At 40.9% G+C, this 15,878-nt stretch overlaps 1 protein-coding gene across 9 annotated transcripts in view; it reads left to right on the top strand.

Annotated features, from left to right (window-relative positions):
• HECW1 (HECT, C2 and WW domain containing E3 ubiquitin protein ligase 1) overlaps positions 1-15,878 on the top strand; it is a 301,696-nt gene that overhangs the window by 190,658 nt on the left and 95,160 nt on the right. For all 9 annotated transcript variants that reach the window (XR_015706691.1, XM_087766783.1, XM_087766773.1 and 6 more), the window contains one exon: positions 6,824-6,899. Coding sequence is in view for 8 of the 9 variants with exons in the window: in XM_087766783.1 (XP_087622909.1) it covers positions 6,824-6,899 (76 nt within the window). In the remaining variant the exon portion in view is untranslated. The remainder of the gene's footprint in view (positions 1-6,823; positions 6,900-15,878) is intronic.

Here is a 15,878-nt window from a genome sequence, read left to right as displayed (position 1 = left end):
CTGCTAAAACAATAGCTCCAAGCCAATTTAAACTGACATCAGCAAAGCTGTGCAGAGTGGAAACTGGTACTCAGCCCCTGCATCGGGCTGGGAGTTTTGGAGCCGTCTTACATCTCAGGTGAACTAAGGGATACAAACAGATGGAAGGGGACAGGAGGCAAAGCATCAACTTGTTTTGCTCCTGACTGTTGAATTCAGGCTATTAACCTTATTTATTTTGCTTTAAATCTGCAGGCAAGCTTAGTGCTCTGGAAAAGCAGAGAACAGAACTGGAGCTTGAAGCAAGCATAGTGCAGGCAGTTACTGGACAGCCTGTCTTTTCCCCCAGCTCTGCAACGCAGTGTCTTTAGCTCTGACACATCTAACATTTTTTCTGTTTGCTGATGCACAATTTGGCACTGAGTTGAGGCTATTTTTTACTTGTGATTTGAATCAAGCACAGGTTACAGCCTTCCCTTTTTGTAATGCTCTCACTACTGCTTTTCATCCTCAGAGCCAGTGTATACAAACAGAAAATATTTTGCTACTTTAGTTTTGTAGTTTCTAGTTTTCTTCCATTATAGACTTCCATCTTCCATACAGGTTTAGTACTGCTTGGAAGCGTTGAGCCCCTCTGAGTGCTTTGATAAGTTCTTAGAATGGCTTTTTTTAAAGAATAAAACATATTATCTGTCTTGCGAATAGATAATATGGTCCAGGCTAGAGCTTTGCTAGTTTACAGTACCTGACTATTAAATCTGCATTAAATTTTACTGTAGTTACAATCTGTGCTGTCAGTGTAAAATATTCTAGGTTTTAATTAGCACCTTTTAAAATTGGAACTTGATTGGATTGAATATTAGGTCATGTCCATAATGTTCACCATATAAACAGTCAACAAATACAGACAGCTAGTGCAGCATTGTTTCTAATGTCACTGCAGTTTCCTCTGTTTTAAATGTAGGAAATACTGGCCTATGTGAGATAATTTATATCAGTTATGATCACTAAATGTTATCATTCTTTTGCAGCAGATGCTACTGTTACAGAAGGGCTTTGGCTGTCAGTGAAGAGTAAGGTTTCTTAAACCAGATGCTGTTGTTCTTACGGGAAAAGAAAACTTGCTTAGCTTTGTTGAATCTCTTCGTGTGGTCTCAGGGGCCAAAAATGCCTTTCTGGAGAGAAGAGTATTTAACAGAATGATAAGTCCTAAGACCTAACTGTGTTTTTCTGTGCTGTGTGTGGGAAAAGGAGTATGTGCTTGTATATGTCAGCTGGGCATGTCTAACTGTGGCAGAAGCATGTAATAAAATCATATTAATCCTGTTTCATATCAGCAGGACTTTTAAAATAATTAAGTTGGGCTGCACAATATACAAACATGCTAAAAGTGACTTAGTGATGCAAAGCACACTTGTGGTGGGTTGACCCTGGCCGGATGCCAGGTGCCCACCAAAGCAGCTCTACCTCTCCCCTCCTCAGCTGGACAGGGGAGAGAAAATACAGTGAAAGGCTCGTGGGTTGAGATAAGGACAGGGAGACATCACTCACCAATTACTGACATGGGCAAAACAGACTCGACTTGGGGAAATTAGTTTAATTTATTACCAATGAAATCGAAGTAGGGTAATGAGAAATAAAACCAAATCTTAAAAATACCTTCCCCCACCCCTCCCTTCTTCCCAGGCTTAACTTTACTCCTGATTTCTCTACTTCCTCCCCACCAGTGGCACAGGGGGACAGGGAATGGGGGTTGTGGTCAGTTCATCACACGTTGTCTCTGCTGCTCCTTCCTTCTCAGGGGGACGACTCCTCTCACTCTTCCCCTGCTCCAGAGTGGGGTCCCTCCCACGGGAGACAGTCCTCCATGAACTTCTCCAATGTGAGTCCTTCCCACGGGCTACAGTTCTTTGTGAACTGCTCCAGTGGGGGTCCCTTCTATGGGGTGCAGTCCTTCAGGAACAGACTGCTCCAGCGTGGGTCCCCTGCGGGGTCACAAGTCCTGCCAGCAAACCTGCTCCAGCGTGGGCTCCTCTCTCCACCGGTCTACAGGTCCTGCCAGGAGCCTGCTCCAGCGCAGGCTCTCCACAGGATCACAGCCCCCGGTGGGCACATCTACCTGCTCTGGCATGGGGTCCTCCGTGGGCTGCAGGGTGGAGATCTGCTCCACTGTTAACCTCCATGGGCTACAGGGGGACAGCCGGCCTTCACCAGGGGCTTCAGGGGAATCTCTGCTCTGGTGCCTGGAGCACCTCTTCCCCCTCCTCCTTCACTGACCTTGGTGTCTGCAGGGTTGTTTCTCTTGCGTATTCTCACTCATCTCTCTGGCTGCAGTTGTGCAGGGTTTTTTTTCCTCCCTTCTTAGGTATATTATCACAGAGACGCTATCACTGTTGCTGATGGGCTTGGCCTTGGCCAGTGGCAGGTCTGTCTTGGAGCCGGCTGGCATTGGCTCTGTCGGGCATGGGGGAATCTAGTAGCGGCTCCTCATGGAAGCCACCCCTGTAGCCCCTCTGCTACTAAAACCTTGCCATGTAAACCCAATACGACACTTTACCAGCACACTCCACTAGTACTGGTTGTTATGGTGCCCAAAAGCAGATTTTCTAGTGCAGCACCAGGCAAACATGGTTACAGCTTCTTCCAGACCTGTGTTCACACTGTACATGTGTCCAAAAGTATTTGCCTCATCATAACCTAGAGGTACAGGGAGACTGAGGAGGGGCACCTGAGGTGTGCCCTGTGGGCCACTTTAGTTTAAGGAGCTAGAGTGTTGTCCTTGTTACTCTTCTATGTATCTAGGTAGACTGGTGAAGGGTAAGGTATTTTAGGAGATACTTTTAATTAGCTGTGAGACTCTCTGTTTCTTAGCTTCTGTTTAGACAAATTTTTAGTGATGCGCTTGGAATTTTGCCTCAGCAAGAGCTGATGGACTGTAGTACTCTGGGATTTCTCAAGACTTTTTTTCCATAACACGTACTATGGCTAGAGAGGGAGGGAGTCTCAAGGGCTCCATTTGCTCCTGTGAAGCCTGCCTCCTTTCTCATTCAGGGTCACATAACTTCCCGCCAGCATTTGCAGGAACTACTCACAAGGAAAAGCGATACTAGGACAAGACTGTATTATTTTTAGCTTTCAGTCATCTGCTTCTGTCGCCTTTTTTCTCTCTACTGAAAAAATGAAAAGCGCTACCAAATGTGGACCTTTTCTTGAGCTCAGCAAGTCCTGAGAGGCTTGGATCTGACCTCAAGTACCTCCCCATATTTTGCAGATAGCCATTACAGGCCCGGATGGTTGTCTTTTGCCATGTTTCAGAGGTTGGAAAACTGTAGCAGACCACAAGAACATCTTACTGTGTGTGTTTACTGGAGAATATTTTAAAGGAAGTACCAATACTTCTCTAACTGCTTGAGTGCATGCACTCCCATCCGTGGCAATGACACGGGCTCTCATTCCAAGCAGGGAAAGTGAAAGGAGGTTTGAATCTGCTTCAGGAAGCCTTTGGTTTTCTGAGAGATTCAGCTAGGCTTGAAGATGCAGCTCATGTTCCATCTCTTCACGTCAAGATATGACAGAAGCATGTAGTAAAAGCATATTCAGCTTGTTTTGTATCAGCAGGACTTGTAAAATAATTAGGTTAGGCTGCACAATGTGCTAAACGTGACATTAGAAACGGAAAATATTAAACTAATTCAGACGGAGCTCTCACTTCAAGGGCATAGAAGAGCACCAAAGTTATTGAGGGAAAATCACATTTGTTTCTTTTCCTACCAAGGACTTCAAGTCCATAGGATGTCAAGTGACGAGATGAATATTGTCTTTCTGCCAACTAACTATGTTTTAAGTGGCAGTTGAGAAGATAGAGGGTTTTTTACCTCCCGATGACTAAATTCAAGGTTTACTTACAGTGACAGAGCTCCCAATGTAATTATATTGTAGCCACTAAAATCCATCTGGATTTCTTTCATGAGAAGTGGCAAGCAGGAGGAGTGTGACCCATGCTCTTCCCCATCCCAGGCCTCAAGACCCAACGAGCCCCGGTCGGCACAGTGGCTGGAGAGCGTTGGTGGCCACGCGCCCTCCTTTGTCCTGCCCTGCGCCAAGTGCTCTTAGCCTTGTCCTCACTGCTGGGGACAGTCTGGTATTGCATTAGGAAACAGTGAATCCGAACTGCAGCAAATGGCTTTTTTCTTTTCAGAAAATCAAACTTAATGTCAGGAGACTTTTCTCATTTTTTTTAAGTCCCTGTTTTGTTCGGTTTGGTCCCAAAAGCTTCCCTTGAGTTCATTAGCAGGGCAAAGGTAATGACCTCCAGGTGGTCAGGGCACTGAGGGGAGAAGCGTTGTGTGCTCTGCTTGCATGGCACAGCAAGTTAAATTGCGCTGTGCTCCTGGTGTAGCTTCCCTTCCTCTCCTGCCATTCCTTCTGGCTTCTTGAAAAGCCAACATTAAAATAAAATCGGGAGAAGCTGTAGATGTATCCTCCTTAAAGCTCTAACTGAATCGGGATCAGGAAATCTGGGATTAGGAAAATTATGCCAAAATTTCTAAAGTACTAAATCACCGGAGAGCTGTTTTCAGTTGAAAGCCGGGGGAGCATTTATGAGCAATCAGGTTATTTAAAAGCTTGACCCTGATATAACACAGGAATGCTGCGTCTATGGAGTAAAAAAGCAGGAGCGCTTCCTGGCTCCTGGGTGCAGGTGTGCATTCCAACCTCCTCTCAGTTTATCGGCTGGGCTGAGATCTGGGATGTGCCCTGCTTTTTCATCCTGCTCCAGCCTCCCTCTGCCTTGATTTCCATGGGAAAGCATGGGGCAAGTAGAAGTTGGGGGAGGACTACCAGCAGCGCCATGATTATGTGGCTGAGGGGTGAGCACTTGACAGTATGGTGTGGGGTACGCCTGCTTCACAGAATAGATGGATCCTTTAGGAGCAAATAAATTTATTTTTTTATTGTTTTGCTTGTGGAGCTGAATGTGTTGTTATTCTCTTTGTATAATGCCAAGCTTTGCCAGTCCAGGTTTGGCCATGCTGGGGATGCCTTGCCAGTCTAATACTCTAGTATAACTCTCTCAATACAATTTCACTAATGTAGATATGGCCCCAAAAAGGTCGTTTAATAGCAACATATTTTTAAGTTTTGAACAGGCTGGTATTTGCAGGACCCCATCAGATCCACCCCCAGTCTGTTCAAAGCATAGACTGTTAAACTATTCATACGGACTCATGGCAGATCTAAAAACCCCAGAGAAACATTGAAGTACTGGAAAAAAGCACGTGTTTTGCAAATGTGCACGTATCTAGGTCAGTTGGCCCAGTTACTGTCCTGGACAAAATCATGAACAAGACCATAAGTAGTAAGTGTTAAAGGATAATGTATGATAAATACTAGGAAGTGAAATAGTATGAAAAACGCATTTTGACAAGGAAATTTTGTCATTTCTTGGTGGGTTCACAACTTTGGCTGGTAAAGGTTACCGAGTTCTTGTCACAAATTTCTCATAGTCACATACAATAATCTGATTTAAACATCTGTCTATCCAGAAATCAGTGGTGGCTTTAATAAATAGATTGAAACCTGCTTAGCTGAGAAGTCCAAAAATGCAATTGTAACTGCTTAGCTGTGATCCAACAGGGATGTTTCTACTGGAATTTGCTTGTAGTCCAGCTCTATTCAGTACCCTTTTTCCCATTTAAATAGTCTGTAAGAAACAAAATTATTATGACAAAAAGTCCAACAGAGCCCATATTTTTTATAATAGTGTCTAAAATCAACTGTATGTTTATGATCTAGGTCTTATCTGTGTCTTGACCTGCCAGCTGTGCTTGTTGTTTAATCCCTGCTAGCTGGGCTGCGGTGCCCCCTCGCCCAGGTTTTGAACTCTCTGGGGCCAAAGAGCAGCTTGTTTTCTAAGTTAAGCTTGAATACACAATATTTAATGTACTGAGCAATGAGTCACAGCTGAGTGGGACTTCAATTACTGTTTCCTGGCAAAAATTGGAACTTCACTGTATAAATGCTCTTTTTCTTTTTCCTTCTGAAAGCCGAATGGCAAGAGTGGCGAGGAGCTGCGGCTTCCCAGGAGCAGAGTAGCACTTGGTTTGACTCCAGAGTCAGTGGGAGGTAGTAATAGTAGCACCACCTCCCTGCTGAACTTGGAGCCTGACTCCCAATGGCATCTCCTCTGCTCTGTTCAGGGTAACAGCAATGAAAACTGCTGATGGCAGGCTCCTGCTGATGCCCCAGACGCTGGCTTGAAGGCATTCTTGCTTCCCAGCTCTGATCATGGCCAGAAGGTAGCCTGGGTCTTAATTTGCACAACAGCAGCCCACCGATAAACTTGCTCGACCAAAGACTGACATTAAAAACCTGAACTGTGGAGTACAAAGGGTCATCTATTGATATTTTTTTTTTTCCCTTCCAGATTGCCCTTAATGCTTATTGTTACCATAATTCACAGTTGTATTTTGTACAGGGTATTAGTAAGCTCTCGGAAGTCTTTCTTGCATGTATGCAGTAAACTTTCTGGAACAAGTTTCTAGACTAGTAATAAGATGCTCTAAAGTCAGAAGTTGTTTTTAGAGGTGAGACTACATCCCCATCCTTATGCGCTTCTTTTATCTCCTGTTTAATAAGCAGTTCCTTTGTATCATTCTGTTTTCTTAAGGAAAAGCCCCCAGGAAGGGATGACTTTGGCCACTAGTGGTTAAATTGTTACCTGGATAAAAATGTTGTTTTGATTAACGGTCATCTAACTGTAAAAAAGAAAGTTATTAAGCAATTTGTCTGTTCAAGAGTTATCAGAGACTATTCTCTCTCACCATTATTTTTCTTTTAGCAGATTTTCAAAAGCATCACCAATGAAGATTCAATCCAGGGGCAAGGAAGTCGGAGACTGATAAGCTTTTCGTTGTCAGGTAAGTCACTGCTGATGTGAAAGTTTTAAGCTCAGAGAGTGGGAAGCTGAAGTTACTAAAACCTTTCACGTGTATGTATATGTATGTATGTATTTATACGTGATCTTTTGCTTGTTGCTCTGGAAGTGATGCTGAGACAGAGAATTAGTATGTATGATTATTGCCACACTTTCTTCCTTTAACAAGAGTTATGTGCTAAAGTATCTTGTTCAAATAGAGTTTTGGGGCCATGTTAGGTTTTCCTGTTCGTGATTAAATGTGGTGCTATATACGTAGGTCAGGGAAAGCAAGATTAAAGGCATGCGCTTCACTTACAGAGCAAAATGTGATTTGTGATAGTCCTCTGTTTCTTGGAGAGCATATTGCACAGTCTTGGTCTGGACCTGAGGCAGATCCATCTGCCGTGGTGCACAAGCTTGTCTGTATTGCTCAACAGCAACTCTCAGACTTATTGAGCTAGAAGACTGCTCTCACTCCTCTAAATTTTCTGAAGGCTGTTCAGCCTCATTACTTGGCGTGTCACTGCAGGTTTTAAAGGCTTAATATGGTTCCATGAAGCAGCTATAGGCCATTTGATCTGGCTTCGGTGAAAACAATCTGTAAATCGTTTCTGTAGAAAAAATCAGTTTGTCAAAAGACAGTAGTTGTGAACAAAGTTCTCATTTGGAGTTTTATGCTTGCTACTTTGTTTCCATGTTTTTTGGCTCCTGGAAGACAAAGGTGCTGAACATGACTTGGAAAGTCTTTGAGGAAGCAGCACAGAGGAAAAGGACTTACCCTAGTTCAAAATTTTTACAAGCGTTTGGCTGTGTGATTTATTTAAAGCTTCCTTCTAAGTTGTGTTAAAGTCAACTAGGGCTTCCATATTTCTTTAATATTAAGCGTACAAGTCAGTGCTTTTCCAAACTAGGTGGCCCGTGTGGTTCTTGAGAGGTTATATATGCTATATGGCAGGTTAGACTGATATTAGATGGGTCTCTTTTAACGTATCACTTATTTTTGCCAGGTTGGACACTGGGCACCCACCCAGTCACATTAATTTGATAAAACCACAAGTTTAGCTCAACAGAAATAAAGAAGTAGAGTTAAGATTATTTAAGAACATTTAAAAATATTACACAGAAAATGTTGCCCAGAATTAGTAACATTTTTTCATTCTCTTAGATTCTTTGGCCTAGTAGACCAAGAGATGTCAAGAGTAATAATTCGTGAGACTGCTAAATACTGTTGTCTCTGTGGGCCCTTTTATAAACTAAACTGTCTAATTTACAGCTTGATTCAAAGTATACAAAGACCATACTATGCAATAGATTTGGGATATCTTATTCTAGTGGTTCATAAGCAATTCATTTACATTTATATCACATCCATGTTAACAGCATCATCACAGCCAGGCATCTGAAAGGCTTTGAGCTCACAACTATTTTGTCAAAAATCTTTGGTATCGAAATAGCTCAATTTCAGTCTTTCTGAAATCAACACGTTAACACATTACAAGGATTTATTTATTACCTTCTTACTTAATCAACAACAACAAAATGTTGTTGTCTCTGTCGAAGTAAAATTATTGCTATTCTTATATCTGTTATGCTAGCTAATAAAATGCAAATCAAACCAGGCCTTCCAGCGGCATCAGAAGGAACTGGGATTCCTTTCCCTTTGCACTACTGTTGCAACAATAATCTCTCTATTGTTACAAGCTCTTTCAGCTCATACAGACTTCTCCTTTTCGATATCTGTATTTTGGTATACTGTTGCCTTCAGCATCGTTACTTAAAAGTTAGGTTTCCAAATTATGGTTGATTTAGTTGCAATTAAAAAAAAAATATATGTAAGACTATTAGTCTGACTGGGGACTATTGCGTTAGGCGCTGCACCAACACAGAGCCGTCGTGCCCTAAGCAGTTTATCATCTAAAGAATGCAAGAAGAGCTATGCCTTCTACCATATCCATCCTTAAAAAGAAAAAGTTATTAGAATGGGAGAGAAAAATCTCGAAGTAGTCTAAATCCCTAGAAATGCTGAAGAACATCAGTCCATTTCAGCTGACTTGTATTGCTTGCTTTACTGCCTAGATACTCCAGTGAGACCCTATGTTAAAAAGAACTGTGCAGAAACAGTTTCTTTCTAAAACTTGGTGACAAAGTGCTTTATTTCCGTAGTTTTTCTGAGTATTTGCTTGGACAAAATCCATCTGGTTTCCCTGGAAGTTTTGCCTGAGAAAAGATTTCTGGATTGAATAAAAATGTCAAACAAAGAAAAAAAGTATAAACTGATGCTTCAGGGCAAAAGGAGATCGCTAGTTTCTTGAGAATAGAAATGGCTGAGAGTTTGCATTACGTCAGTAGGAGGTTTGTTTTCTTCGTATTTACTTCTTCAGAGACTGGAAGTTGGTCCTGTGCAAGGTTAGTTCAGATTAATAGGTTCATTAGCAACACTGATCTCAAAGAAGATAATTTCTCATGATTAAGCTTCTTAATCATTTCTGTGATGACTGTATTATTATAGCTTTCATTATTTAAAATACCAAGAGAAATGTTGTAAGCCTATTTTAGCTGGATTAAATACAGTCTTTAAGGAAAGCTGTGCAGCCACTTTGCATTTACTTCCGACATGGCTTTTCTGCTGTTACCAGCGAATGTCACACTTCTGATATGACGGCTGAAAGTGTCAGAGCACTCTCGCATGAAGTACAGAAAGAAGAAATGTGCTAAGCTTCCCAAGATGTACCAGCCACTTCACTGAAGGTTTATGGTTTAGCAGCAGTATAACGCATTCGCTGAAAGCCCTTGAAACCATTCTGTTGGCTGGTATATTTAGAACGTGTTATCATGAGGTTTGCATGATATGCCTCCTAGCTATATGTTGCATCAAATAACTTTTTTCAAGCTTTTAATATTTCACGTATCTCGTGGGTTTGCACACTCTTTATTTACAAGCGTTCTTATAGAACAAGTGACCAGAAGATCTAAATATTTCCCAAATGTTTAGGCATTTATCCTCATTGCACCTCTCTGAGAAATGCTGTTAGTTATTTTTGTGTGGCTTTCAGACCAGGCATTCAGGTAACATCAGTTGTCAGTTTATGGAAATCGCAAGATAAATCACAATTGAAAATAGTATTAGGTCCACTAAGGGTCATTTTGACAATAGTAGTTACCATGAAATGCTTCATTGGAACGCAGATATCTAACACACTTTATCTTCCAACCATTTTTTGAAATCCTAGTGACTGACTTTATAACAGGAGTTCTAGCCGCTAAATTTTGTTAGTTTAATCTTGCTATAAACCTGCCTCTTCTTCTGCCCTCCCCAACTCAAGCTGACTCGCCCAGATGTATTCTTTATAAATCTGAGTTACTAGTCGCTCGACTTTTTCCTACCTGTCAGAGCTTGTGCAAAGGCGAGGTGACTTTCTACCACCTCCAGTACACCTGTGCCTACAAAGTACTGCAGTGCTCTAGACTAACAGATTTAAAGGCCTCAAAAGGCTTTGAATTCAACTACTCTATTATCCTATATAACACAGGCCACTTTGCTCCATGGTGTGGAGCTTTGTGTGAGTTTGGCTCGGACGTATCTTACAGTCTGGATCTGAGGATACCAAGAGATGGTACTTTGCTCCAGTGTTTAATCACTTGCAGTGATAAAAACTCCCTCTCGCTGTGTCAAGCTGTTCACAGTAGCTGTTCAGACTTTTTTTGTGTTTTCCTTCTTGTTGACGACAGTTTAAAAAGTAGCCTGTCTTTCAGCCATTTTTGAATAATTAATTTCTCTACTCCTTTTCATTTATTAATAGATCTATTTGCTTCCTGATAGCTCTGCTGCCCCTTCCTTACTCAAATGACAATCCCTTTCATTTTCTCTTGTAGCATTTCCAGCTAGAAAAATCCTTTTCTCCTCTTTTCCACTGTCTTTAATATTTTGCCTGGGAGCATCATGTGACAGAAATGTTTTGTCTTATCTGCGCCACTTAGTAATTTTTTAAAAAAATCTCAGATCTTTAAACACCTCCTTGTGCAACTACACCAGCCAATTCTTTCTTTCTTACATTCTTTTTTAAAAGGAAAATGGAGTCTGTCTATAGATCTGTAGATTTCTGAGAGCAGAAGGAACCACTTTAATTATCTGATTTAACTTCTTGCATATCACCAGTTGCAGAACCTTGTTCAGTAGCCGATCAAGTCAGTAATCTGTTGTACATTATGTAGTCTTTTTCTCAATTCCCCTGCATTATTTTGCTTTGTTGGATTTTGAGACTTCCTATCACTGCACATTACTATTTGATTTCTAAAATTCCTTAATATTTGCTTCTTGAAATCTAATACCAGATGCAATACTTCTGTGAATCTGTGCTCACTTTCCTTACAATAAATTTTAGTGTCATGTACTGCTGCATGAATCACATTGGCATTTCCAAGCCAATGCAATCTTGCTATGCTCTTACTATTGAAAGGTTATTACACTACTAGTAGCTAAAATAATTTCTATTGCTTTAAAAGCACATAGCTGAGAGGCAGAACCTATGTGCCTCCTGATGAATCTTGAGCAAGCAGAGTTTTATTGTTCTTTCCTTTGAAGCCACCACTATGTCTTAGGTAGCTCAGCTCAGTATATGAACTGCTACTCTCTAAGGCGGTCCTGCTTATTCTGGTCAAGCTCTGCAAAGTGCACGCTACAAAAGAAACACTGATGTATTAGCACCTTACCTCATTGGTAGTCAATCCAGATACCAGTCCTGTTAAAGTACGTTTATTCAGTGTCAGAACCCAAGTTGACAGCTCTTTGGGAATCTACAAAGGAAGACTGAAGGAGAATGTTGGAGCTGTTCATTGACATCCTAATTAGCAACTCTTTTGTGGTGATGGATCATGAAGATAGCTTATTGTGCCTTGATACATGAACTATCAAGATCTCAGTAAGATGACAGTATTTTTACTTTCTGCTGTTAATGAGCAGATCATAGAGAGAATACATTCCATTTTGGTATTCATCAATCTAAATCACAATCTAAATTGACTGTGGTCTTTCCAGTGACCCTTTGGTCTTTCCAGTGTCCTTGTAACTTTGCAGTAGAATCATAGACCCACAGAATGGTTTGGGTTGGAAGGGACCTTAAAGATCATCTAGTTCCAACCCCTCTGCCATAGGCAGGGACACCTTCCACACGATCAGGTTGCTCAAAGCCTCATCCAGCCTGGCCTTGAACGTGTCCAGGGAGGGGGCATCCACAGCTTCTCTGGGCAACCTGTTCCAGTGTCTCACCGCACTCACAGTAAAGAATTTTTTCCTAGTATCTAATATAAATCTACCCTCTTTCAGTTTAAAACTGTTACCCCTCATTAGTTATGTTTTTGGATATGTTCTGGGCAAGTTTGGCCTAACTCAAGATGTCTTCATCTTCTCAGAGCATCAGATGACTCATAAGGAATATGTATCATTTCCTGGTTCTGAAAACATATGGCTAGTATGCTAAATAGGAAAAATGTGAATTCAGTGAGTTGACCATAGAATTGCTGGGGCTTAATGATCTCTCCCACCAGCGTCAATATAGCTAGCTGCAAGTCATCTATTGAAATCAGTTGGATGGTGCTTGGAAACGTAAAGGACATTAAGTACCTGTTGTCCTTTGTTGGAAGGAATTTTCCAATTGTATTAGAATATCAATATCAGTTTCTTAAAACTAGTAGCTCTGCTACTTAATGGTCTTTGACCCTTTTGCTGGTTTGTAGACTTTGTCTACTTCAGTGAAGTAAACTATGCACCATCCAGAGACTGTTCTTGGGACACATTTATAAACCGCACAGGATATCCTTGTGTAGTATTTCTAGGAAAGTTCTTCAAAAGCTGTTGGCGAAAGCTTCTCATCTCTTGGAGAGAACAGCTTCTAAATTCTTTAACTTAGAACTGATAGATTGATGACCAGGCTAGAAGTAATTAATTTAGAAACCAGACTGCTCCAGGCTCTGGTTCTTGCTCTGATTCTCCATCCTTTTCTGTCATGCTTCTACAAGCATGGTTCTGGACCAATACCTCGCTATGTCTGCAGGGAACTGAAACACCATCTTCACAATAATTTTGCTGATTATTACTGTCAGAAAATCTCCTTGCTGAGCATGACAAAATGTGACTTGCAAACCCAAATCATACCTCTCCCCTGACCTTTTGAAAGCTTAGTTACTTGTATTGAGGCAAAATCAAACATGATAAAACACAGATGTGTTTAAGCTGTGTCTGTTGGAATTGATATCCCCACCTGGTTCCACGTGTTGCCAAAAAATACATGCTAGTTTCCAGATTGCCGCAAAAAATAGTCTCCATCACTATCTGGTCATCAGTACCCCAAAATTTGTGATGCTGCATGGAAAATGGATTTGCAGAATGATCCTTTACAGGGCAGACAGGGAAGTCTATGGCCTACCTTAGGGACAGAGGCTACATGCATGCAAGTGACCTAGAGCAAAGCTTCCTTAGGTCTCATCCAGACACCCAGAGATCAGCATATATGGAAGGGAAACTCTGAAGTTGGAACAAATTCATAATTTGCAGGCAGCAGGTAGTATAAGCCATTTTTGTACAATGAAGCGAGCCTAGCTGGATTAGGATGCATGTGCTTCCAATTACCGAAGGTCTGCAGCAGTGAAAGAGTCTGTGGTTGCTGTGTCTCCACCTGGATTCCTTCTGTCATCTTTTCATGAGAGATAGCCTGATATTATTAAACTGATAGATGTATATAAGCTCTTTCGTGCTAAAGTGTGATTGATGAATAAATGAGAAATTGACATATGGTATATTAATGACATTTTTAAGACACTAGATGAAAATACACCTTTGCAAAGCATAGATGAGTTGTCTTGTTAGCATTTCCTTGTATGCCTCCAAGAAATACACTGTAAAACTACAGTGTACAGCAAGACAGATCCAAGCCTTCTGGAATTCATTGGTTTCACCAAAAATGTAAATTCAGTTGACCCTAAACCATCACTTGAATGTTTAGTATCTTCAGAACCTTTTTCTGAAGACCATACAGATAAGAGAGAAATACTTTCATTTGGGGAAGCAGAATAGCTGGGATTCTTCTGTTGGGATGTTACACGGCCGTGGTAAGAGAGTACCTGAGCCTTTGGTTACAAGAAGTTACAGCAGCCATAGCTTCCACTTCAAATTAAGTGGACTACTTCTGGATATCTGCAGATGCCCACGTAGCTTTATTCAGAGCTTTTGTATTTTTGATGCTCTGTTTCACGGCGCTGAGAATTTATGGTGAGATACGTAAGTATAACTGGGATATTTGTCCTTGAGAAATCTATTTCTGCTATCTGTATGCATGCTTTGGACATTAAAAATTGAAGTTTCTAACTGACATTTTTACAAAATTTGTTGTATTATGTAATTTAAGCAAGAAAATAGTACAAATAAAATTTCCTGTTGTGTGCTTAGCTAAATTATTTTTTCTCATCCAAATAAAAAAATTAGACTACTAACTAAGGTTAGGAGTACCTTCACCTTCGTGACTGCTTAATCGCCATAACTGGAAAGAGGCTGGTAGGTCATCATGATACGTATGTTCTTTTAGCAGGGCCACTAGTGATAACACAACGGGCATTGGTTTTAAACTAAAAGAGGGTAGATTCAGATCAGATATAAGGAAGAAATTTTTTACAACGAGGGTGGCGAAACACTGGAATGGGTTGCCCAGAGAGAGGTGGTAGATGCCCCATCCTTGGAAACATTCAAGGACAGGCTGGATGGGGCTCTGAGCAACCTGATCTAGTTATAGATGTCCCTGCTCATTGCAGGGCAGATGTACTAGATGACCTTTAAAGGTCCCTTCCATCCCAAAGCATTCTGTGATTCTTTATAATGCGTAAGTATATATAGTTGAGTGCTACGTATTTTCTTTTTTGTCTACCAACAGACCATTTCTTTGCACAGTGGTACCCAAAGATAGTGCAGTCTCTCTTTGAAGGAAAAAGAATCAGAAACATATACAGTAATAAATATTTGAGTTTCAGAATCTTTTAAGGAAACATCAGAGAGAAAGAAAATAAGATCCCAGAGGTCTTTCTCTCCTCTCATGTGTTAGCAGCCTGACACTATTACACTGCTGGGCCTTGTCATTCATAGTGCTTTTGCAAACTTGGTTTCTATTTCTGGAATGTATTTCTAACAGTCAACTTCCAAAGCAAAAGAGTTTGCCATGTAGGATTTCAGCAGAGCTGATAGATGAGGTACGTGCTGGTTACATAGAAGTTGTACACCCAGAAAAGTGCTATCACTTTGAACCAGATAATTTTCTTTGTGTAATAGTGTTGCTGGGACCATGGCAGTGCATACTGTCAGCAAAGTGCTTTCAGGTAAGCTATTAGCAGTGATATCCTCTATTTTTTGTTAATCGTTAGAGAACGTCACAAGAATGAGATTCTTAAAATACAGTCTTTTTCAAGACCATCTGTCCAACAGCTTTTGAATATCTGCAACATGAATTGTGTGCTGGAATAGATGATTAAAACCAACCTGAACGCAAACCTATTCTTTTTAACTTGCGCATTTTATTGTGTTGACTATTACCATACATTAAGGAAGCAAAATACAACTGGATGAATCTTATCCCTGTTCTTGATATATCCGTTTTCTGGAAGGAAACGCTGATGTTGGTGTGGAATGTGTATGATTTTCAGATTCATCCAAAATACCTGCCTGGAGGGTTTTACATGGTCTCCCGCAACCTGCCAGAATAATTGGGTTTTTAATCAGAAGAGAATTAAAAGGCTATGAAAATTAATGTTTTCAAAACCTGCCTAAAAGCAAAAACATGTGTTTGAGTGTTTAGGTATATAACTGGAAACTATCTTGATTAATCCTTTGTGTCTCTTCAATACAGCAAGAGAAAGTGGCCAGAATGCAGTTCAGTGCTTACAGCCCTATGTGAAATAAAGCTTTAAACAGAGGAGGAGAATCTCCATGCAAAGAGTAGTG

This window comes from Nipponia nippon, unplaced genomic scaffold (genome assembly GCF_047370975.1).
Source record: "Nipponia nippon isolate SJK-2023a ecotype South Korea unplaced genomic scaffold, ASM4737097v1 scaffold_1, whole genome shotgun sequence".
Classification (NCBI taxonomy): Eukaryota; Metazoa; Chordata; class Aves; order Pelecaniformes; family Threskiornithidae; genus Nipponia; species Nipponia nippon.
Note: the sequence above shows the minus strand (reverse complement) of the source record. Positions and strands in the feature narration are given on the sequence as shown.